We start from the raw sequence: 24,923 nt of genomic DNA on the forward strand, positions 1-24,923 counted from the left end.
TAAGAGTTGCAGTTAGTCATGACAGTGAACCAGCAGGCACAAAAGCAAGACAAGTCAAAATGTCTGCAGTGGAAAAGAGAAATACTGATGCGGAATTCAGATGTTTGCACTTTTCTTCTGCCTTTTTATTACATTGCACTCAATCTAGCATCTCCAATAATTGTTACACAACCTCAAAGCACCAGCACAGTAACCAGACAGAGGCCCACACAGTCAGACAGTGGTTTAAAAGCACTTTATTGTTCATCAAGGCTACTTTACGTACAAAAAAGGTGGCCTGCCAAAACCTTTTTAGTAGGAGGAGACACAGAGCCACAAATTAACTGTTTTCTTGATAGAAATTTTCTTACAGTTCAGAGTATTACTACCACTAAGTACATGCTACTTCCACTTCAAAAAAGGACCTGGGAAATGTGGTACAGTCAGAGTAAAGACCAACTCCTCTTTGATTTATCTGCTCAATTTTCACGTTAACTTGATTACAGATGAGAAAGCGGCCGCCACAGATGGGAACTGCGACAACAGATTCAGGGTGTGATGCCCCAAAAGCTCATCTCAGCCTCACTGACTGGCACCAAAGCAGATGAACTTTAAGCACAAAATATTCATCGGTGAAGGGTCAATGTTTTACAACAAATTCAAACGGACTCATAGTTTTACTTGTGGCTCAGTTCCCATCTGTAGGCCAAAAACAGTCACCAGCACTTTCAAAATCCAAGTTTCAAATAATCAGTGGTGGACATCTGACCTACCTACTAGCCCATGACTAATGTTTTTTTATGTATTTATATATATATATATTTAATGGAAATGATTTGGAAATGGCCAGCAAGATGCACTGGGCTAGTGGCAAAATCATTATGCTCCATCAATACAAAACATGCACATTGCTCAATAGGCCTTTAGAAAAAAAAACAAAAAACAATGTCTTCTTGCTCATCAGTAAAACTTTTGTTCAAATGTCTCACAAGTCACATGATCGAACACAAGTTAAGTGATTGCAGAACAAATGGGACTGATGGAAGTAGCGATTGTCACCGACACACCTGTGGCTTATTGTGGTTTCATACGTTTCCTGTGTTCCTGCACTTGAACCTTTACGCTAACAAGACAAACTCTATAAACAAAAAAGATCAACTTTTTTCACAAAAAAGAAAAATGCAATGATTACAATAGAAGGACAGGGAAAAACAACAATTAAATAGCTACATATCATTAACAAATTAATTGTTCCTCAAAAAATACCTACGATTTTTTTCTCTGTACATTCGTTACGCACAGCGTAATGATGGTCTTATAGTTACCTATTATAAAAAAGTATTTCTTATTAAGTGATTTTCCTACAGTGTGTAGGGAGTGTGTGCCGAAGCATAAAGAGAGCCTCCTACCTACAGGGTGGTAGTGAAATGATAATGAGAAAGCATAATAATAGAAAAAGTAAATCCTCTGGACACCAAGCCTTTTTCCCTCGTGTTTTCTAGCGTGGCACTAACTACATCTGATCTTAACCAGGGCCAACTGATTGAGAGAGGAGGGGAAGGCGTCGCTGTGAGGCCTGAAGAGACTTTCAGTAGCAGGTGAATGTCTTCTGGCTCACAGGTTGCGCTTACAAAAGCTCAGCTCCTGAAGCTCAGCCACCCCCCCCCCCCCCCCCGAACAAACCTGCCTTCTAAAACTCTCCTTCCCAACCACTCTGGGCTGCTCACAGAAAGCATATGTAGATTATAGTGTTCTTATTCATTACAGTGGATTGAGAAAATTTGGGGTAGCTGATATTCTTGAAGTTAATCAATTCTGATTCTGTCACATCTGTTTTGGTAGCTGAGGATGGAATGTGTGGACATTGTAGAACACGTTCCACGTGTAGAACTCTAAGGATGTACTCACTATACTTCCTAATAATTACCCAAAGCAAATATAAACCTAGACTCACATGCTCACTTCAACTCACAGACTTGAAATGATTTTGATAAACTTTTTTGTTGCCTGCTATTACAATTACAGCTCCGGTCCTCTATGTTCTAAATGTCTTGAAAATGTTAAAGTTCTGTTTACATTACTGTACAAGATGGCCAATTTGCATAATGCTGGCTGGGTATTAGCTCTGTCTGCTGATATGGAGATACTGAGTGTGTATGAGGCCTGTACAAAGTTCCCTACAGGAGGAATGTATGCCACCTTGGTGCAGGAGTGAAATTAATTTCCTTAGACCGTAATAGTCTAGTTTAACTGCAGGAACGAAACAATGTTCTTCAGAAAAGATAACATTGAAATACAAAAAAAGATCTGGACACCTATCAGAACACAAAAAGTCAGCTTATGAAGGTTGAAAAAGCTGTAAAATCACACCATAAATTCAGGTAAACTAATTTTTCAGCCAAGTGTTTTTTTTCTAGCTAGCATCTCTCTGCTAGATCTACACATGCTATTTCTGTGATGTCATTTTTCTCTTGAATGTAACAATTTCAGGATAGACGTTCATCACTCCCCCAAACCACCCCAGTCATCCAGCTTGTTATTTACCAAGTACTGTGTTACAATACGTGGATAAAGGCTGGTGTGAAAGCGGTGATTTTAAGAGGGTAGACAAATAGACTAATCAGCTTCAGGCTAGGACATTTTCGAGAAAACAAACAGCTGACTATTGTGTCGATTTGGTGTCTCAGCTCAGTCGCGCTGAAGGCTGTAGCATCCTGTACCACCGATGGATCAACATCTTAAGAAACCCTTTATGAGCTGTGCATCCCAAAGCCAACTACCCACAAGAACGATCGCTCTGCTGCAGGAATGAGCTGGCCGCTTATTGTGCTGAGATGGATTTGAGAAACGCAGCTCTCATCATTTAACAGAGCCTGTCCGGAGGCTGCCCCACTATAGATGTTTGTTACCATACTGATATTAATGGAAAACAAAAATACAAAATCGTAATAATAACAATAACAATAATAATATGGAGTACAACTGACCCAGCAGTGAGTGTATAGTGTCTATGTCTGTTACTGACAACGAAAGAAGTAACTAACGTCTGAATGAAAAGGCTAATAATAGTTAAGTTTGAAATGCTAAAAACACTAATAGATACCAGCTATTTAAAAACAAACACAAAAAAAAAAAAACATGCATCTGAAAAAGCATTAATTTACCCAAAAAAAACCTTGTAGAACTCTACCAAACCACAGTGTGTAGGAGAGGGAGGGAAGGATAGCAGGGTGTAAGCCAAATATAATTACAACACCCGTGTTCAAAGAGTTAACAAAAACAAAGGCATGTTTGAAGAGATCTGAATAATCTTCTCTCTCCCAGTCGAGAAACCAGACTTTTTTTTTTTTCAACCACAAAGTGACATGCAGCGTCATCTCTCTCCTCATCACTGTCAGCAGTTAAGCCTGTGAAACACATCAAAGCACATTGTTCAGCAAAGCCCAACCCTCAACACGCTGCAGGTTGTTCGACTGTGTTTTCAGCCCTAATCTCCTCTCTGTGAAGTCCACCAGCACCACAGTTCGCTCATTTGATAACCCGACTGCTTGTAAACCAAACGGCAGTGATTTTACGAGCAGTAATTTTGTTGGTCTGCTACCAATCAATAATGCTAATTTAAACATGAGCTGCTATGGAGGGCTGGGCAGTTTGATGCATTTACAATCCCAATACACTCTGAGGAGTTCCGATAGCTATCATGTTATCTATTTTATCTCCTCTGCAAATGAATGATGAAGGTGGCCATGTGTTCCAAGTACAATGAGTGAATTTATCTTCCATCTTGTTTCTCCTTCCTTACAATTGTCATGGTGCTTTTAGATCGAATAAACAAGTTAGGATAAAAGGTGAAACATAAGCTTATTCTTAATTCACCTCACTTCTACAGTTTGTTTTGGGAAAGCAGCACAACATAGCACTTGAATGATTAATGCTCCTATCAGTATCCACTGAGATAAATGTTTTTGTGATGGAAGTTGAAGAATGGCCAGTCCCTCCTGCAATTGATCTGTTTATTTATACCCATGCCCTTCATACAGAGAGCTCTCCACACATACTGAAGTGCTCTTGGGGATGGATCAGTTTGGTTAACAAACTGTCCTGCTTCCACTTGTTGGAAATAGCTGTTTGGGCAACAGCACTATAGCAAGAACCTCTAGATTTTTCATTTATGGTCTCTTATCACGGAAGCATTTGTTTTTAGATAACAGCCGCACTAATGAAGTAGCAGTGATGTGACGATTAATTGTAATTTTATAGCAGGATTTATGGTAACCAAACAGATTCTGCAGAATGTGTCTACTGCCCAACTCCCCTGGTGGGTGTTTCCCATTTTTCTGAAATGCCTTCAGTAAATAATGCATAACAATGTAGGTGAAGCCTTAGGAGTTAATAGGAGATCAAGTAAATAATAATACTTAACTGTATCAAAATCAGCTTTCTAAGTTCAGTGCCAGATTACAAAATTGACATGCCACCCTTTACCCTCTATGGCAGTAGTGCAAATCAAACTAAGTCGATCGCCTAAGTATAAACATACAGTAACAAAACCACCAGAACACGTACACAGGAGACAGAAGGATGGTGAGAGTGAAAGAGGATAAAACAGAAGGACGTGATTACAAAACGGCTTTTTGTTGTTTTGTGTTCGAGGTGGGCATTGATAAACATCAGTGTCTGAGGTTTCTTTGGTAGCACAGTCAGGTGGTTTGTGATTATTTTCTCCTGTTTCTCACTTATCTGTTCTTTCAAATGTCAGGCATCTCATAATGCAAAAGCAGTACACAAAACTACTGTTAAAGAAAGAAATAAACAAAAAAAAAAAAGAAAATTAATAATTAAAACACCGCCTTTCCTCTCTCTCTTTATGTACATCTAACTACAGACACTCTCTCAGCTCCAAGCTTGACATGCAGGGATGATGAATGACTGGAAGGAGCAAGATGATGCTCCAGTCAAGTCCCAAGTCCAACCCTCATCACTCATTGCTGATTATTGTCTGGCATTAACATACCAGAGGGCAGAAGGGGAAAATGACCATGTCGTTATTGCTTGATTGATCCTCTGTGAGTGCACAGTGAGAGAACAGGCTTGAGGGTTTTGGATGTTTTTAGCAGACCAGCAGGCAGGCATTCCCTCTGGGAAGCTGGTGACAGACCAAAGTGACGGAGCCATGGATGTTGGAGCCGGGATGATTGGAGGGGTTGGGGAAAGGGGGCGCAATTCCCTCCTCCTTCAGGAGACGACAGAAGGGGAGTGGTTGTGATTGACCATGTGACTGTCGGGAGAGGAGTTTGGGCTGCTGCCGGACGACGAGGGACTCCCCTTGTTTTTGATCTGCAGCCAGGTTTCGCCTAGCGCCTTGGCGAAGTGGTCGTCCACTGAGCCTGTGATGGACACCGAGTTGGTGGCAGTGGGCTCTGGCTCCTTGTAGTTCTTCCCAAGGCTGCGGCGGAAATGTTCCTCGATCACAGGATCGCAGGCTGTGTTGGCTAATGCAAGAAAGAAAGAGTTTTTAGTTACCGTGTTGTTAATGAAAAAACAATCATGCCACAAACTCCCTAGTATAATGGTTAGTGGGCAATTTATTGGTCAAATGTGCATTTTAAGTCAATGGAAAAATACTAACTTCAACATCAACTTCACTTTTCATTGCAGGTTTTTCTCATATTAAATCACCGTTTTAAATTTCATTGTTAACCTCAATGAGATCATAGAGATTTCACTGGGATCATAAAAACAGCCACAGTAAAGTTATCAACCCACAGAAAACATGACATTCACAGACAGGCGGAATAAAACAGACGTGTTTGGCTGAGGCTTTGAGTAACTTTTTACGTACAGAGATAACAGACAAGGTTGTAAATTAAGTATGTAGCGGCTCCGTCATAACAATTGATGTGCTATAAAGAGGAAAATATGAGACTCACTGGCAGAAAACTGAGTTGATTTTTTAGCAAGTTACTCTAAATGTGGAAAGAATGAGCTGCTGTGTTTTCTCTGGAGGGACTCTATTGCAGAGAGTTTTCCCAAATATTGCACAGAATGGGAAATTACCTTGTTTCCAAAATTGTATTAATTTTTAGAGATATATGTACCCACTGTAGGTCACTTAGTAATAATCAGCAGTAATTAATTACTGCGACCATTCATCCTCCACTGTTCCTTAAAAAGTACAACAACTAGGATGTAATGTGTCTGTCTGTTGGTACAGATGCACTTGCACAAATGCACTCACTATTGATTCTCCTGTAGTTGTTAGTGAGGTTGGAGCAGCCATTGTGGGACACTGGACAGTGAGACAAGTTGCAGTTGCGGTTGTTGGCTGGAGCACATGTGATCACTGAAGGACGATTCTGTAACGAAACAACAAAAATTTTACGTTAAATGTCATATTCCACTCTTGTGAATACTTCTCAATTAAACAAGACATCTTGAGAAGTATAAATACAAAAAGAACAGAACAGGCATTTTATACGGAAAGGCCAGAGACCAAAGGGTGGTTTCAAGTCTGAGGGAAAGAGAATGATTCAGTGACTGCTACATTTTTTTTTAACAATTTTTCCTAACAAGTCCAACAGGAAATTTTTATTCTCCACCAACCAAGGAGCTAGGCTAATGAAAATCAAATTAGTCACATCATGTGGGGAGCCCTACCAGAGTGGAGGTTTTACTCAATAATTTAAGAAAAATGTGGTCAGTATCAAAGTCAAAGAAACAGGATGTTACCTGCTGGCGTTCCACTGCGCTGACTGTGTGTGGCACTGTGGCCATAGTTGCTGTGGTACTGCGTGCCGACTCCACCATGCTGTTTTTGGTAAGTGCCAGTGGCTGGTCCATGCCAGCTAAGCTGGCCAGGTGGTGGTGGTGATGGTGATGGGTGTGACTGTACAGGTGGTTGCCCATAGCACTGGGCACCACCACACGCTCAATGGGGCTCCGGCTCTGGTCCTTGGAGATGGCAGAGCTGCGATAGTCTCCATTAGGTTTTCTGAGGAATAACCAGAAACAAAGCCACGTTAGTTACCCTGCACATCTTGTGGGGTATATATTTTATGTGTCTGTTAGCTCTACACTGACTCTGAACTCAGTAACAAGGCCAAATTTGAAACTATTTTTATAGATGTATCATTCAAGTTTTCCTTTTCACTACTAAAAAAAGCTGAGCTTTCGAAAGAAATCTGGAGGTTTGAAATCTTTGAATTTTAAAAACATGGCAGATCCAAGATTATTAGAAACCCAACAATAGGTACAAGAGATGAGCTTAAAAGAAAATAAAGTAAGGAAAAGCTGGGGCCAGTGGAGTGTTGAAGAAAAATTAGCAGAAAAAAAGATAAGCAGTGGAGAGACAACTTAGTACACAGAGATAAAAAGTGGCTCAGATAGAGAGAGAATAAGGTGAGGGGGGAAAGGAAAGACAAATAAAGGCACAACTGTAAATAGGGTTCACTAAATGGCCCAATGGATCATTTGCTGCAACTACTCACAAATACTCTTTGTGCTAGGAAGGAGGAAGCAACACGCCCAACTTTATCTAATATGGATAAACTCCAAACTTATCACATCACAGGGGGACAAATGGGCATGAAGGTCAAAGCTCTAAAGTAGTTTCCTCAGTACAGCAAATCAACTTTATCTGTCCAGTCCAGACCATCAAACCAGTTGTACTTACTGCTGTCAGAGGATGTCTTTGCACATATTACTAACATTTTGTTCAGCTATGGTTCCCACCTGCACCAAGAGCATCACTATCACACCTGTGGCCAAACCCAACGTCTATTAATGACTGCTGTTGCTCTCACTATAATCGCAATGAAATGCTTTGGGTGGCTTTTTATGAATCACATCAACACCCGCCACACTTCTAATCTGGACCCATTGCCGTTTGCATACAGAAAATAACAGTTTACAACAGAGGATGGGACATCCTCCACATTCCACCTCACTCTGACCTATCGGGGAAACACAAAAACACTTATGCCGGTGGAAAAGCTGAGGCTGTTAGTTGTGGCAACTGGCATTTGCAACTTCATCTTGAATTTCTTGACACCGAGATGGCAGACAGTAAAGAACTGGTAGCAACACACCAAAGGGCACCTTAGTGAGCAGATGAATGCATCAAGATGATGTACAAAGTCCTGCATTGATCACTTTGCTAACTCATTACTGCTCTGCCGGATTTAGTAACAGCTACATCATGAAGTTTGCCAATGACACCACAGTGTAAGCTCTCAACATCAATAGTGATGAATGTACAGAATGGGGGTGGAGCAATTAGTAGCCCAATGCAAAATTCATAATCCTTCTCTCAAACACTCTCAAAACCAAAGAGATGACTGTCAAATTCAGGAAGGCCGGCACACACCATCATCTTTCATTGGCCAGTGATAGTTATGTCATGAAGAGGGTAAAGGGCATCAAGTTCCTGGAGGCATTTCTGACAGAAGATGTGACGTCTAGCAGCAACACCAAAGCAATCATCAAAAAGACCCAAAGGCAGCTCCACCCTCTCAGCAGATTAAAGAGAGTAACCATTCCCTACTCTCGCCTTTATCACATTGTACAGAGGCACCACTGAAAGCATACCGACGTACTGTATAGCTGGTAACAGCACAAGGGAATAATACAACCAACTAAACAGGGTAGTGAGGACAGCAAAAAAAAAAAAAGATTCCCTCGTGCCCCTCTTGTATCTTTGCTGATGATTTATCACCAACACTGTGTTCATGGAGCCTCCAGCATTACCAGACATCCCTCCCACCCAGCTTACTGTCTCTTTTCCCCCAATGCAGTCTGGAAAAAATTCCAGGAGGATCCGCAGCACTAGGAAGCACAAGGTTGCTAAACGGCTTTTTCTCCCAGGCACACTATTGAAAACACTGTTCACAGCAAACCACGATCTGCCCACCCCCATCCATCCACTCACTTACCCACACATACTTACTAACACCCTTTAAAAAGGCAGCGATAAGGATAAGGGATCAAAGTAACAACAGTTTAACACAGAACAGATTTGGTCTTTTTTTTCCAGCTTCGGGCTCTGATGATAGTGACTTTGATAGGTTTGATATGCACTTAAGTGTTTGTGCATGACACTGTGCGCACTTGGTTCTAACAGGTAGCAATTATTTCAGTCAGTGCATCAAACGTGGTGTGGGTTCTTTGGTTTTGTGCGTATGCATGTGTATTCATGCAGTTCCACTCCCTTGCAACAAATTGAGGCCCAGTTGCAGGGAGCAAGACACTGTACTTGCCTCTTTCTCTTCTTGTCTTGCCACCACAATAACCACATGCATACATTTATCAATTCACAAATCAAGACAAAAACACTGATGGTCTCATTTTTTCACTGACATTTACAATATACAGACAATGAAGGTTCAATTGGGAAAGCGCAATTACGTTTTCCTTTACATGAACTGTACTCAAACACTAGCTGATATAATAAAACTTTTTAATTCTTCACTAGATACCATGTGGAGGCATTTCTTTACCCAAGTGAAAAAGTGTGAATGAGAATACACAACAGACTTTGGAGTGAAAAAGCTGCAGGGGTCCTTTAAGGTTTGTTTGGATGCAAAACAACAAGTTCAGGCAAACAGTTGTAGATCCATGTGACCAGGCAACCTGACTGCCGGGTCAAGCATCTGGAGTCCACAGCACCGTCCTACACAAATAAACAGTCTCCACAGAATACAGAAAGGGAGAGAGGAAGAGCTGTAGAGAAGCAGGGAGGGGGGAGCTGCATGTGAATGGTCCGGAGCTCTACTTTAAGAAAGAGTGAGGTCGGTAGTTTCCTTCGTTTGTGCCGAGAGCTTACATTAACACAGACCCCCTCTCCTTTTTTCTTTCTTTGTCTTTCTTTTTTCCCCTTTCTCTTACAAACAGCAGCAAACTTCCTGAGGGTTAAACACAGAGAGACTTGGCAGCACTCGCGTAAACCAACAAGCTTTTATGTTTTCCCAAAGTAGCATCAATTTTCTGTCTAATTCTTTATCAAATAGTCAAAATACTACATGCATTGCAGGCTTAATCACCTTCAAATTGGGTTATAATCATGTGAAAAGTTTGCTTAAGTGAATGAATTGTTTAAATTATTTTAAACACAGGAAACATCAACTTTTAATCAAATGCTACAAACAAAAGTCCTCCAGTGTAACTTTTATATTATCTTCAAATATAAACAATCCCTTGATTAGCTAAGAGGCAAGCAGATAACAAAGCTCTTTCATCCCTTCCCAGCAGCTGGGTCTTGAGTTAGGTTGTGGAAGTTGTTCCAAACTTTAATCATTGCCAAAGAGCAGGCATGCCCACATCCTCATACAAGAGGGGCCGTCGCAGGAGCCAGTGAATGGGATCAACAAATCCGACCAATGAATGGTGTAGCTGTCGAATCCACCGCCACCCCCGCCTTCTCCTCGCCTGATTGCCCACCAAACCCCGGACCACATTTCATGCCAGGGATCAGGCATTCAAAACCCACCCTGTGTCTTTGTCTCTCTTACTCACCTCTCAATTATCGTTAAGGTCGCAGCTGGGGAGAGAGGGAGAGGATGGAAAGGGCGGACGGCGAGGGCTACACATGAAACATGGGCATGGGGGTGGTAACAAGGGCTAGAGCTGAGAGAGAAAGGCTGCCAGGTCTGGGAATAGAGGAGAGGACAAGAGCTAAAAGTGGGATAGAGAGGGAGACGGCCTTTGAAAATTAAAGAACTCAGTAAATGCTCCCTACAGTGGTCATGGGTAGACAAGCGGCATAAAAAAAAAAAAAAGTCAAAAGGACTTAACATCGTGGGAAAGAGATAGGGCAAGCCGATGGGAACACAGTTTAAACTTATTTTATCAGATGACAGTGCACAGGCTTGCACTGATGTGGAGCAGAGAGAGAAAGGGAAGCTCAGACTCAGTAATATATACACAGATGTGAGAACAAAGTGAGTTCTTATTAGCAGCATTTTGACTATAGGATTATCTTTCATAGTCAGCAACTGCTTGCTGAAATGACTGTCCAATAAAAAATGTTTTAAATTAGCCAAACTACAAAATCTGTTTCTTTTGCCTTCCAAATACAGCAATTTTCGGTCACACACCTGTCTGAGTTGTGTGCACTGTAGCACTGCAGTAGGCAATGCGTTTAGGCAGCATTGGTAAATTCTTCAGTAAATTATTATTGATAAGTAGATGTTCACCACGTGATGCATTTTGAGTGTAATCTTCATTATATTTTGCCCCTAATGAAACAGAATTAATTCAAGTGAATAAGAACCCTATTTTAAGTCTTATTTTGAAGCAAAGTGAAAGTGCAATAAAAATATTTCAATCAGTGAATCATGATAAATAATTGTGATCTCAACTGTGATTTTAACATTTTAATTATCATTTTAGCCATAATTGTGCACGTCTAAGAGAAATTCAACGTTAGAATTTGTGAGGATACTACAATGTGCAATATTCAACTACAGATGATTAAAACTAAGAAGTCAAATATATTTTTTTTGAGTAAGTATTTGATCATGATGCGCTCTTTTCCTTGCAGTTCTTTTAATCACTCAAGTTTTGGCCCGATTTCTGTCAACATGAGAGAGAAAATTCAAACAACTGCATCTTAAAATGACTACAACCACGAAAAAACTGAGCGTATTTACATATTAGATACATTGTGGAGCTCCTCTGTTGTGTGTGATTTCTGGTAGTAAGAGTAGATGGGTGACACTGTATCTCAGAATTATTTTTTTTTGCTCTGGGAATGGGAACAGTGTGAGTGACATGAGAATGGACTGCTCCACACAATGAAATAGAGGGCAGATATCGATTTGAATCTATTTTACTAGAGTTTGGGTTATGTACAGCCTGGCATTAGTGGTACACACTGTGGTAGGCAGTGACTGAAGGATCCCTTAATTTAAAACCCAGAGTCCAACCCTCAATACATAAATGATACAGTCATATATCTTGAACAATATTATACTACTCAGATCTGTCATTAAGTATAGCCTTTTAAGCAACCATTCACATGACACCATGTCTTCAAGTTAACCTCAAGTTAAAGATCATTACTGTGATCACGAGTTTGAATGACTTTAAAGGGAAAACAAAACAGTTGTAGGCCTGTGTTGTTACAAAATCTGAGAATTTGTAATTTGTCAATGCTGGTTTAACAAGCAACTTTGTATGAGCTAACTTCCCTAATTGATACAATGGAAAACTAAACAAAACACATATAAATATATGAACCAAGAATTTTAAAAATAAGGGTTAGTTTTCAAAGAGTGCCAGGGTTTGTTCTGTATGAGACTGCAAGTTTAGTAAGTTAGCTATATTTTGCTTTGAGGCAAATGCGAAGGAGCTATAAAAGTTCTAGCCTTTTTCTCACAAATGTGCTCCAAAGTCTTGAGAGAGACCTCCCTACAAATCTTTGGTTGGGCAGAGGTTCATATCCTACTCCTTTAAGAAATACATTTAAAAAGAGAAAGAAGAGAGAGTGAGAGAGAGAGAGATACACACAGGAAACATCTGGGAAGAATCAGGGCGTAGAGAGAAGATGACAAAAAAGGAAAAAAAAAGCAGAGAAGGAGGATGAAGGCTCAACCACAGGTTACAACCAGAACCAAGCTCTGCAAGGTCTACACAAAACCACAAAATAGATATATACTATGTATATATATTTATACACATACTTACTCACATAAAATGAGCCACAGGGCTTATTTGGGCCATTTATAAGAAGCATGCAAGGTTCTCAACAGTATAGTCTGCTCAGTCCAGGATTTAGTAGCTGCTGTAAGCAGAAGTTAGCAAAAATATTTGCATCCTTTTGGGTAGAATAATCAAAACTCACCAGAAATACACCTTAGCAGATGTCTCTTGCACAGGACTATGATTGTTATTCAAAACAACAACAACAAAAAAGAAACACTATGAACTATATCATGTCAAATTACACATTATGCATAAAACTGAAAGCTAATAAGATAAACTTTCACACAACTCTGGACATGGTTGTGTTAAATCTTTTAGATTTTCAATCATGCAGAAATACTGATAGAAATCAGGCACATTTTTGCCAGTGAACTGACTGCAGAGAAAGAGAACTGAAGAAAATCCTTTGTTATCAAAGCTGGGGCAGATCGGATATGGGAACAACCACAACAAGAACGCAAAGAAAACAACATGTGAACACACACAGACACACACATCGAAAAAAAACACCCACATGTCTCCCTCCTTTCCTCACATGCTCACTACATAAATAGTCTCATGTAAAACAAGAGGGTAACAATGACTTCACCAGCCTTGGCCACATTCACACACACACTGACTCTTCCTCTCTTATTTTCTCCCCATTTGGCCTCTAGAGAAACTTCCATGAGAACAACTTACTGATGAAGTTCCCAGTAGAAAGCAGCTGCAGTTTCTGTATGCTACAGTACTTACTGTAGCGACTTTGCTCATTTGATTTTTTTCTTTTAGTCCCTCAGCATAAATGCAAATGCAGATTTAATACTAGTGTAGCCTGATCTCAGACCTCGTTGTCCGAATGTCTGATTGTTTTCAGAGGTTCAAATAATGTGTCATAATGAGAAATTAAAATTTTGTCAGGCTAAAAAGCATGACTAAGAAACAGAAAGACACGAGAAAGGAACATTTGCTGAAAATCTTACACCAAATGAACTTATTTCATCACAATCTGACTTAGTCACCATGTTTTATTGGTGATTTACAAAACAAAACTATTAAGAGTATTTTGGGAAACACCTAACATGACTTGATAATTGTCAGGTTTACACTTATGGAGGCCAACAAAACTAGTGCCTAGAGAGTCAAATGTAACCTGGCAGCAGCATAGATGCTTTTCTGCAGTTGAATTCTCCTAGTTATGTCTGTGGCTCTTATTTTTAAGGAGGAATGAAACAGCTGAGCAAGAGGACTCTTATCCTGGCGGGTCTGCAACTGTAGAGTGGCAGGCAGGCGAGCAAGCAGCAGCAAGCTTCCAGCCCGCAGGCTCCAGTGGACAGGATAAGGCTTCTTTGTTCAAGACTCCTCCTACTCCTCAGAGAAAATGAGAAAGTAGCCCCTGCTGCCTGACCTCACCCCACACAGACACACAAGGCACACACACAGATCATCACAGACGGCAGAGCACACATGTATGTATGAACGACACATATAACGACACATGTGCATACCTGCACAAACAGATGCAGGCTCAGCTCCAACATACACATTACATCCACATATGAGCCTGCCACCAAGACTGACAATCGTTTTAATCAGAGTTGTATTAAACAGAATTTCCCATGCCAGAACCTCTGCTGTAATGCATTAGTGACAGATCTTAATTGACTTCAGAGCAAAAACTAAAAAGGACATTCTTACACTAAATGAGAAAAATATGCACACAGCCACATTCTTAAATATACAGGCTATCAACAATAGCAAAATCCTAACACAAAAAAGGTTGAGTTGGTTTAGAGAACTTTCTTTCTCAAACACCAGCCTGTGCCTCCCTCTAAACTTAGCTTGTTGTGACTGGACAGCAAAGGAAACCTGAGCGTCCTCCTTCATAGTCCTGCCCAGAATCTGGGGTTTCAGGTGTCCTTCTGTGTCTAAACTCTGAGAAAATATGACTGAACTTAAAGACAAAAGAAATACAAACACCATCAGCTTGACAAAAACAGACAATATTTAACAACTGATATAGTCTGCACACACACAGGGAAACTGCAGTTTGAGCACAAAAAGAAAAAAAATTAGAAAAGAGGAGAATGAGTACAAAGGCTTCTACACATGCAGGAACAGTCACATTCAGCAGAGCAATCAGTGCAGACAAAGCTACACAGATAGAAGCAGCCAGTAAAAGCCACTGGCTAGAATGGATTGATAACTATCTCTGGACATCTGAACCGCGTGTTTATGTGGTGGGGGTGGCATGGGTCCATTTTCTGGTTTTCTGTCGAGCTGTTTCCCAAGAACCAAGTCCAACTCTTTAAAAATCAAGCCTAATCACTATCCCTAAAATTGACAAGCGAGTTTAAAGAAACAGAAAAATGTAATGACTGTCAAGTGTTCTACATTGTTTTCAGTGGAGGGTGTTCTTACATGCTATTTTTAGTTTAACCTTTTCTGTAACAACAACCCATCATTCTCCATTTCAGTATAATCACTGTTGTTTCAACAGGCAGAACAGCTAAAACTAGGAGTAAACTCTTCAGAGGCTGACTCTGACTACAGGTTTCTACAAGTTGCTCAGCAGTTACCTTTGCCAGGGAGAGAATGCCCCCCGAGAAGCCTCAAATTAAATTACTAAAAAAAGACACTTAAGACAACCCGTAAGGGAACTAGGTTTCCAGGATAAAAAATATATTTTTGTGAATTAGTAAGCTCTGCATTTGTCTTCAAGTTGTAGCCAGTCAACTAGCAATTGACTTATGTTGGGTAAAGTTTACCCTACAGCATCAAGAGTCAAATGACTTCAAGGTCATAATTCTAATGAAGATTAAATAAAGGGATTATGGCTTACGTCTAGGAAATAATCATGGTTCAATGAGCAGGCTGAAAAGCCTTAAACATCACAGACTTTTGTATCAGTTTTACAACGTAACTCTAAACTAAATGGTTGCATGTAGGAGCTGTGGCAAGAAGTTGCGACATCAACTGAAAGCTGATATGACAATAAGTCCTATTGTACTCTGGCAGACACGACTTACAAAATAAAATTCAACTTGTGATACACAAGTGGGAGCATTTGCTTATCAATGCATGCAGAAGTTAACCGCATGGTGCATATATAATGGCTCCAACAGAGTGAAAACAACTGAGACAACAGAAGAATATTCCAAGTGGAAGATAGATTTACTGCCTGGTTTCACCGCAGATTATACTGTTAATTCTCCCACTACTGACACATCCATAACAAAAACAAGATGACTCCGCATAAATGTCAAGGCACACAAACTAATCCTTTGTTATGTGAGCCCAAGATGGTCACAAGATGAAGGAACAAAGACCTTTCCCCCTGTGCCACCAGAACAACTTGATTCAAAAGTCTTAGACGCCTACCTGTAACCCAGTACATCCCTGCCATGCCACACAGGCGAAAGAACATTATACAACATTTGCAATTACTTTTGTATTGTGGAGACTCACTGAGTAAAAGCCTTTGACCCATTCTGGAAAAACCTCTCACATTATCAGTATGCTGCACAGTCACTACCCTGACAATCACTAAACATATAACAGTGAAGATTGTAGTAGTGTGACTGCAGAGAAGTCTGTTTAGATACAATGTAGAGTACTGAGGTAAACTCAACCATGCTGATAATTGGCAGGGCAGTGGATTATACTATAAGAGGGATTTGAGAATCCCCTATGGACATGTAGACCTTTCAGCTCTGGTTGACCATTGCAATCCACTGCAATTTCCATGTTAAATGTTCAACACCACAGCTTGTGGAGTGTCCCTGCTCATGCCTGTATATGACTGTGTACATTGGCACAAGCATTTGTGTTTGTAGATCCTTTGCACACTGCTCGTAATTAGGCTCCACTCTTCAAGCTTCCAGTGTATCCAGTGTATCATCTACATCATCTACAGTGTTACACTGTCACCTCAAAGCATCAAGTGGGATAAAAGTATTTCACATTACTTGTAATGTCTCTATCTGGACATACTGGCAAGGACTACCATGCACGTAGAACTGCACAGTTCTACCTAACACCTCACTGACCCTGTCTGCAATAAATAGCAATGGCTTTAGTCCCATGACTGAGTCAGTCATGACTGAGTCTGACTCCACTGCCCCCAGCCTCAGCAGTCTTTCACCACCAACCAGCACTCCAGAATCTCTGGAATCTCTGGAAGTGGGAATGTGGGAACAACGTGAGTAATCTCTCTGTTGCACAGTCGCCGTTTCTCAGCTTCCAAAGATCTGGAGTTACACATTCCTTATAACCGCAAAACTCCAAACTGGGACTTCTGAGACAGCCTGCCTGTGCACAGCTGCACACATGGCCAACAGAAACACATGTAAAAATTGCTTCTTTTAAATACTCTGAGTTTTGTTAATATGTATTTGGTAAATGTTCGTGTGAGAAAGAAAGCCCAACAGACTGTGAAAGACAGATGAACAGGAAAGAAAACTGGAAGTTCATACTTTTCTATGATCTGAGGAAATTAGGCATGTGTCTTTTAAAAACTGATCCATTGTCAAGGTACACCATAACGGTCTTTAATAAGAATGTGTGGAAAAAGCTTCTCACTCCTACAACTACAAATGAGTGTGTTGCTCTACTTTTACTCACAGCTGTGCAGCAAACAGTCGACTCATCTTTGCCACATGCTCGTTTTCGTCCATGTCGCTGTCCCCCTGGTCTCCACTTAGCTTCCTCTTGGTAGGGCTGATGGGAGGAGGACCTGTCCTGTGGCTAGAGATGGAGGAGGAAGATGAGGAGGATGACGACGAAGAGGAAGAGGAGGAAGAGGAGGATAGGGACAGGGACTGGAGTCTGGGGTCCCCTCTCAAAGCTGCTTCACCTGAAGAGGAAAGACAGCAAGGGAGACAAAAAAACGAAGAGACAGAGATATTAATAATGTTGAACCTCTATTCCAGAGCATGAGATGTAGAAGTCAATCTAAGTCAGAGATCAGGTGAACTCCACCTTTACATAAACAGACAGAGTAAAAGAAGATTAGATTAAGCATCAGCAAAACAAAAAAAGAAACTGTTATCAAACAACTGGAATATACAAACGAACAGATGACTATACTTCTGGCAGTCTCTTAAATCGCTGAGAATGAACTAACAGTTGTGCAGCTGCTGTCCACTCACATACATACACTTCGAGCCTTACCTTAAAATAAACGTAAATTATGATGATTAGTCAAAATTATAGTACTTTTAAGAAGGTAACTGTATTGCCACTTTAAACAAGCTGACCACAAAAACTACTTTATGCCAGTGTTTCACTGTACAGGTTGTGTTTCAGCTCAAACTTTGGATTTTGTTGACTTATTCAGTTTGCTGAGAGAGGCACAAACCTCTGGCATAAGAAGGGGAGTATCTGGTTAGGAATGTTTTGGAAGAAATAGTTGGGGATGGATTCCGCAAACGTGTGTGTGTGTGTGTGTGTGTGTGTGTGTGTGTGTGGTGTGAACTATTTCTCTCTCTGCAGCCTTGTCCTGATATACAGAGGGCCTACAGAGTTGTCAGTGAGTGGGAGTGAAAGCAAGAGAGAATCAGGAAAACTACCGCTGGCTCTGTCTCAGTACGGGGACTTTCCACTGCTTTAGCCCCATGTATCTGTCTGACTTTTCCCAAACAAAACATGGGGCCTAGACTAAAACTCTCATTCTTGCAGCTTTCTCGATAACTACTCAAATATTAAAAAACTAATTAGTTACCACCACTGGGTACTAAACCCCTGAACCAACTGAATGATGCTGCTCCATTTCAAATTACTCTATATTACAAACAATATTAAAATTAAGTGTTGATTATAGTTTGGAGAATTATATTTTGCCTGCATTTGTGTCGTTGAATCAAACAGAACCCAATGCAAGTGCTGAGTAGCAGTGCATGAAAGATTTTAGCATTTAAACTGTTAGAAATGTTTATTCTTACTCTGTGCAACTACTGGTAGCATGAGGTCAAAAAAATCTGACTAGTATAAACTCATCTGAAAATCATGTCATTCAAGTCATTCGAAAAGTAGCAACACACACACACAGTGAAAAGACTTTATAATGTAATAAAATATCTATTCCTCTATGTATATTTAGTTTTAGTAGAGCTTCTGAAATACAACAGCAGCTCCTCCTCTCTCTCTCTCTCTCTCTCTCTGGCATGTTCCTGCTCGCCCTGCTGTGCACCATGGTAACAAGGGTGACATCATTGTTTTTGGCAGGGCAGAGGGATGGCAACAAAAGAAGAGAGACTGTGGCACTACACTGTCCAATCACGATCCAGGACACATAATAGCTTATCAGTGAGTGAAGCGCTCTACAAAGGGTGAATCTGTGAGTGTTTCCCCTGCAAACAAGTAAGACATTTGACCGTGTGGAGTCAAAAACTGTTGACCTAACTCCTACTCAACGCTGAACCTGAGCAACACTATACTCAGTTGTCAGTTAAATGCAGTGATCTAAACAAAAAAAAAAAAAAAAAATGTGGCCCTGGGCTAAATTCTAAATTCAGAAGGTTAAAATGTAACAGTCATACATCATTCAACCGCACTAATTTTGCAGGAAGCAATTTGCACCGCAGTGTCAAGGAAAACTAAACATTCAGATAGACTTTATTATTTCTTAATTAGTGATACCATATAAACTGGCAACTGAATGTGCAGCTTTATTTCTGAAACCAATGTGTGTTAAGCATGCCACTTTCCCCATGACAGACTTTTATTAGTAAAAATGTTGGAGGGGTGTTTTTTTAAGTCATAAAAATGTTACTAACCAGGACTTTTGCAAAGCATCAGGCAAAACAAAAATCCAGAAATGGGACAGAATGACAGAAGAACAAAGCTAGAAAGTACCAATTTGTGCAATTTTCTGCAATTTACTCTCAAATCAAAAGACATAAGAACAAAGAAAGTACTGACATGATCATTGACAAGACAACATGCTCTGCTATATGAGGAAATTTGTTACAGCTTATATGCTACATCTAAGAAAATAATGACTACAGAAGTTTATAGGAAAAAAAAAACGTGTATTAATTTAATTTTGTTTTCCAATAAACCAGCAGACAATCAGTGGAAAGATTGCAGTATAACAGAGGGAAAACTCTGCTCTGTCTTTTCCCCTCTCTGCTCTCTCAGTTCATTAGGTCCACATGATCAAAGCCTATTTCTCTTGATACAACTTCAAACAGCTTGGAATCAGGATGAGATTGGATTACAAACTGAGATGAACCTCTCTCTCTCTCCATTTCCATTTCACTCTTACCCCCTTCTGATACTTAAAAAAGATGAGTCCTAGCATGTCTTCTCTCTCTCTGCAAAACAGCAAAGTAGTTATTTCTGGCTGAGTTTCCTGGTAACCTGAACTTGGCCTTCTGGGTTGCCTTTATTATCTAAGTCCATAGAGATTTTATATTTTCAAAAGGACGCACACACCAAAAAAAAGTCCTTCCACAGAAGTTCTTGTCTGTATGAGCTGAACTTTTAAACCCAATGTTAGAGTGGTTTGATCTCTGAAGGGAGAGCAAGAAAGACAGAGAAAAAGAGAAAGAGGTTGACAAAAGTACATGGCTTTGCGGAGGTTTTCAGCCTTGTCTATTCTCTCCTGCTCAGCAGCAAAAAGAGAAGGTCAGCATTCCCCTGCACCCCTCACTGCCCGCCTTACAACCGATAGCAGCTTTACAGAGTCAGAAAGTGAGAGCAGGAGAGAGGGAGACAGATGAACAAACAGGAAATCGAGGGACGTAGCCCTAAAACATTAAAAGTGCAATCTTATAATGCATATCCTGCCACGAAGTCTGAAAGCAAATCACTCACACAGCTGACCAAAAAGCAATCATTCCCTAAATGGCACAACCAATGGCACAGATTAATATGGTTGGGAAACAAAATGTGAAATTAAATGGGAGCGATTACGCTTTATTAGCATTGCAAATTGACACCTAAAGTTAGCAGCCACTTACAATGTTGCAAGGAAATTCAGCATCATCTGTTGATAATGTCACATGTCATCAGTGAGCTGATAGGAAATGATTCAAAGCCTTTCTGTATGTTTTTGTGTGACAATATGGTTCGACTCTAATCATCCTGTGTTGCTATGGCACCTGGCACTCTAAGCACCAATTGCCATCACTTCAAGGCGAACTGCAATATATGATTTTATTAGTGCTAGTAAGTAACTGAAAACTGTCATTATACATTTAGTTGAGTTCAATTTATCACTTTGCATGAAATTCATAGTTTGTCACTCTTCCATTCACAAGGACGTTAACCAGACTAATAAATTAAGTGAAGGTCCAATTCTGTCTTTCCATAACCCGATCAAAAAACTTGTAATAATGTCAACCTTTCAATTTACTAAAGTGCATAAACACCAAAGTCAAATCAAAGAAACTGTTTTCTCCACTTGCTTTTTTTTTTTTTTTTTTTTTTTTATGGGAACAATGAAATGCTTGTCTGCTACCTCGTGCCCTTTGAAATATCTACTAAGCAAATCATTAAACCTCAGATACTGGGGAAGTTGGGATAATGCAAACTATCCAAACACTTCAATCCATTATTACATTAATATAATTATTCAAAAGCATCCAACTGTATGTTTGTTCAATTATGTCATGACATTTCTCAATAGGTTACGTATGAACACACCTACCATTTTATACGCACTTACTATTAAATGTCAATGATGACAGCAGTGTCTGAACAGTGCAAAATCTCTCAGAAAAGCATACCAGTATGAGCTTGTGTTTGGCTGTTTGTCGGGAAGTGTATTCAAGGAGGTGTGCTCATGCATATAATAACAAGTCAGGACACCCACAATTTCACAAAGCTCTTCCAACCCTTTTCTTGGCTCAACGTGTTTGAACACGGGGGGCTTTTCTTTGACTCTTTTTACTGCTAGGCTATTTTTTCTGTTCTTTTATCTTTGTTTTCTTATCATGAGGCACATGATGGAGTCAGATTTAAGCCCAGTCAGCTAAAAAGAACAGACACAAAAAAAAAAAAAACACAGCAAAAACAAATAGATTGGCCAATCCTGCAGAGATATGTTTCCAGAGACAGAAATAAAGCATTTTTACCAAATTCATCCTGTAAAAGGGATGGCCAGTGGATATACAAGTATAAAAATACCACTAACAAGCTGTTCCCTCCCCTCCTCACTCCTGTAATTTTCTTCACAGAGATAGACAAGATGAAACCTGAGAAAGATGAAGCTCCGTGGTCACACAAGACAACCTCCATTCTAACTGGCATCAGTCCCAGGCCAGTGGCAGGCTTATCTGCTACACCTTTACTGCACAGACATGTGATCTTTTAAAAAAAGAAACTGTCCCAAAAATTTCACCATCACCTGCAAATTGGCAAATAAGAATTTTTGCAATCCCAAACATTTTTCAGCAAAGCATTAGAAACAGACAAAAATACAACTTTGTGGACAGAGGCCTAATCACATGCCAAAGCACGCACAAAAAAGCATTTTCTTTGTGCTGCTGGTAGTTGCAGTAAAAAACAACCTTAACACAGAACCTCATTTCAGTATTAATCATGTGCCTCTTTTCAAGTCTTCAGTCAGTTTTAATAGGAGTACTATTACAAGTTGATTACGTGATACGTAAAGTGGGGAGCTGCTGACTGTGGTACAGTAACAGTACAGGCTAATTTACAGCAAAGAGGGACAAAAACCTCGAGAAGAAAAGCCTGCTGACCAGTTTATTATGAAAATGCTTTGCCTTTGTGTTGCTGCAGCTTTAGTATTTTATATTAGTCAAAATTAGATGAAGATTACTAAACAGTTACCGCCCTAGACTACTACTTAGAATCCTACACTTTTTCTCCCAGGCCATGTGTCACAGTTCTATATTAGTGAATGATATCATTAGTTGATGTTAATGTCAAAATCTGAAAAATGCAACTGGATGGTTGCAAACATGCTGGTGAAATTATTTGCGTTTTTCTCATGCTGGAGTTGATCCTGTATTTTGCAGAAGAGGCCAGCGACAGAGAAAGAACTTGCATATAGCGCCCAGACAGACTGGGTGATAATACAACTCCTGACACAACAGTCGAGCAGAGAAGGGGAGCAACACTACTCCCAAAGTCAGCGACTGTGCAAAGATATGGAAGACTAACACTCTGCTTTCATGACACAACTTTAAAATCCTAAACTGCTAATGCCAGATGTAACTTGTAGTCCACAAAAAGAAAAAAAAAGACAAACCAAAAAGACAGACGCAAATCCTGAAGACTTCATTATAATGTGACTCCTCTAAAAGGCTGACATTTACCCAGAAATATCAAAGTTAGGAATGCAAAATAGTGGAGAGAAGAGTCAGAATGGCTGTGTAACTAGTAATACAATGAGTCAGGCATGGGAGAGACATTACATTAACACATGGCTCACAGACTGTAATCACAACTTTTTAACTCACTTTTCTTTAGGAGTAGCTGTCAATAGCATAGAAAACAATAAGACAGGCTGATAAATGCATTTCCAGTCTTTCAGACAACGAGCACATAGAAACAGTTAGCGCTAACGCTAACTACGTTGGTACGTAACGTACGTTGGCATCCAGTTTAATCCGCTGAAAAGCAAAAACCTGTTAAAGTCGACACTTATGAGTCACGTGTTCATGAAACTATGGGAAATTAATTAAAATACACAACTTTCATCTGATGGGCTGGTGTGAAGCTAACTAGCCATGTAACGTTAACTCAAGAGCAAACTCAGACCGGACTACGCCGTTAACGTTGACTGGCAGCGTAACGGTCGCGGCCGCGTCGAAGTTTTAAAAACAACCGTAATAACGCCCACAAACCCTCCCGGTTACCTTCGTAGCAGAGGATGCCAATGTTGTTGTTCATTTTGTCCAGGTACTGGTAGTTCAACAGGTCCATTTTCGTTAGTAGCATTTATCGAGCTTTTATTTTCACCCCCACAAAAAAGACCAGCTTTTTTTTTTTCTCTTCTCCTCTCAAGCGACGGTCAAAAAGCTAAAGGCCCAGCCTCCAACTTCTAGTTTTCTACAAAACCCCGGCAATTAAACAACCCCGGAAAAAGTTCTCGCGGTTATTATCAATTAGTTTGGATACTTTTTTTTTTTTGAAATATGGGTATAGCGGTGACAAAGAGCAAACAAAAAAAAAGAGTAGCGTCAGTTGTCCTCACAGCCAGCTGTAAGTCGACTGCACTGACACGCAGGCTATGCTTGGTATGACTCCTACTGCACCAGTGGTTTCCTCTGCTGCGGGCGGAGAGGGGCGCACTGGGCATGCTCGCTAAATCCCCGGAGCGCCTCAAATATCACGGATGTTTTACGCGCAAGATCAGCCTCTACAAACGCGTCCAGAGAGAACGAGAGGGCAGAGAGAAACCCCAATAAGCTGCAGCAGTGCCATACTAAATCTGCAGGGAGGATACAATACAGTTAGTAGAGTATATCCAGTCCCCCTTGCTGCAGTTCTGCCAAAGGATATGAAACACGTCAAAGATTTCTCACAGCCGACGCACGTCAAGTCCCAAAAGGAACATAAAGGTGATAACTGAGGAAATGAAAGTTGCTATAAAAGTACATAAAAATCGCTATAACCTTATCATCGACACCTATAAAATTTGATAGGTCTCTATAAACTGTCCGTAAGGAAAAACAATTGCTGAAAGACTCGGAGAAAATCATAAAATGAAAGGGTACAACAATAAATGACAAGTGATTCTGCTTGTGAGCCTTTATCTATGAGCAAATATGGTGGTCTCCAACCAATCTAAAATGGTTTTTAACAACTATTTATAATGTATTAGTTACAATATACTATCACAATTTTTACTTTTCTTTTTTCCTTCAAAAGGGTACACAAACACGAAAAATGTACACTTGGATTATATTATTAGAATAGATTAAATAGTCAACATATTCTACATGCAATATGTGAACTGCTTGTAATTTTTCTGTGGCTGCTTTACAAAGAGAAGGAAAAACAAACTTCACTGTGTCCCAGTGGAGTCTCCTAACTTTCAGAGGTCCTCTCCTGCCCCCTGGTGCCTGACATGAGTTGCACCTAGATTATTTTTCTCTCCCTTAATAAACCAATGTGAAAAAAGCAGGAGGCAAATGGGATGAAAAGACGAAATAGATTTCGTCGTGACAGATGAATAGAACGTGAATATTCCTGTCAATACATTATACAGCTTGTGTGGAAAGAGCAGAGAGCAACTTCCTCAGGGGGATTTGAGTGGGAACACAATGGGAAGGGTGCGGCGGTATGAGTTT

At 40.2% G+C, this 24,923-nt stretch overlaps 1 protein-coding gene across 2 annotated transcripts in view; it reads right to left on the reverse strand.

Moving 5' to 3' along the window:
* Positions 1 to 220: 220 nt before the first annotated feature.
* The window catches only part of vgll4b (vestigial-like family member 4b), a 44,172-nt gene continuing 19,469 nt past the window's right edge, over positions 221 to 24,923 (reverse strand). Inside the window, exons 1-5 of one of the 2 annotated variants that reach the window (XM_023261701.3) lie at positions 23,487 to 23,977; positions 17,281 to 17,512; positions 6,709 to 6,970; positions 6,218 to 6,335; positions 221 to 5,471 (exon numbers count right to left, since the gene is read on the reverse strand). In XM_023261701.3, the coding sequence (XP_023117469.1) occupies positions 5,215 to 5,471; positions 6,218 to 6,335; positions 6,709 to 6,970; positions 17,281 to 17,512; positions 23,487 to 23,568 (951 nt within the window). In that variant the 5' untranslated portion in view covers positions 23,569 to 23,977 and the 3' untranslated portion in view covers positions 221 to 5,214. Of the gene's footprint in view, positions 5,472 to 6,217; positions 6,336 to 6,708; positions 6,971 to 17,280; positions 17,513 to 23,486; positions 23,978 to 24,923 lie in introns of those variants that run through there. The other variant, XM_023261702.3, reaches the window with a different exon arrangement.

The sequence above is a fragment of the Amphiprion ocellaris genome, chromosome 5 (assembly GCF_022539595.1).
Source record: "Amphiprion ocellaris isolate individual 3 ecotype Okinawa chromosome 5, ASM2253959v1, whole genome shotgun sequence".
Lineage (NCBI taxonomy): Eukaryota > Metazoa > Chordata > Actinopteri > Pomacentridae > Amphiprion > Amphiprion ocellaris.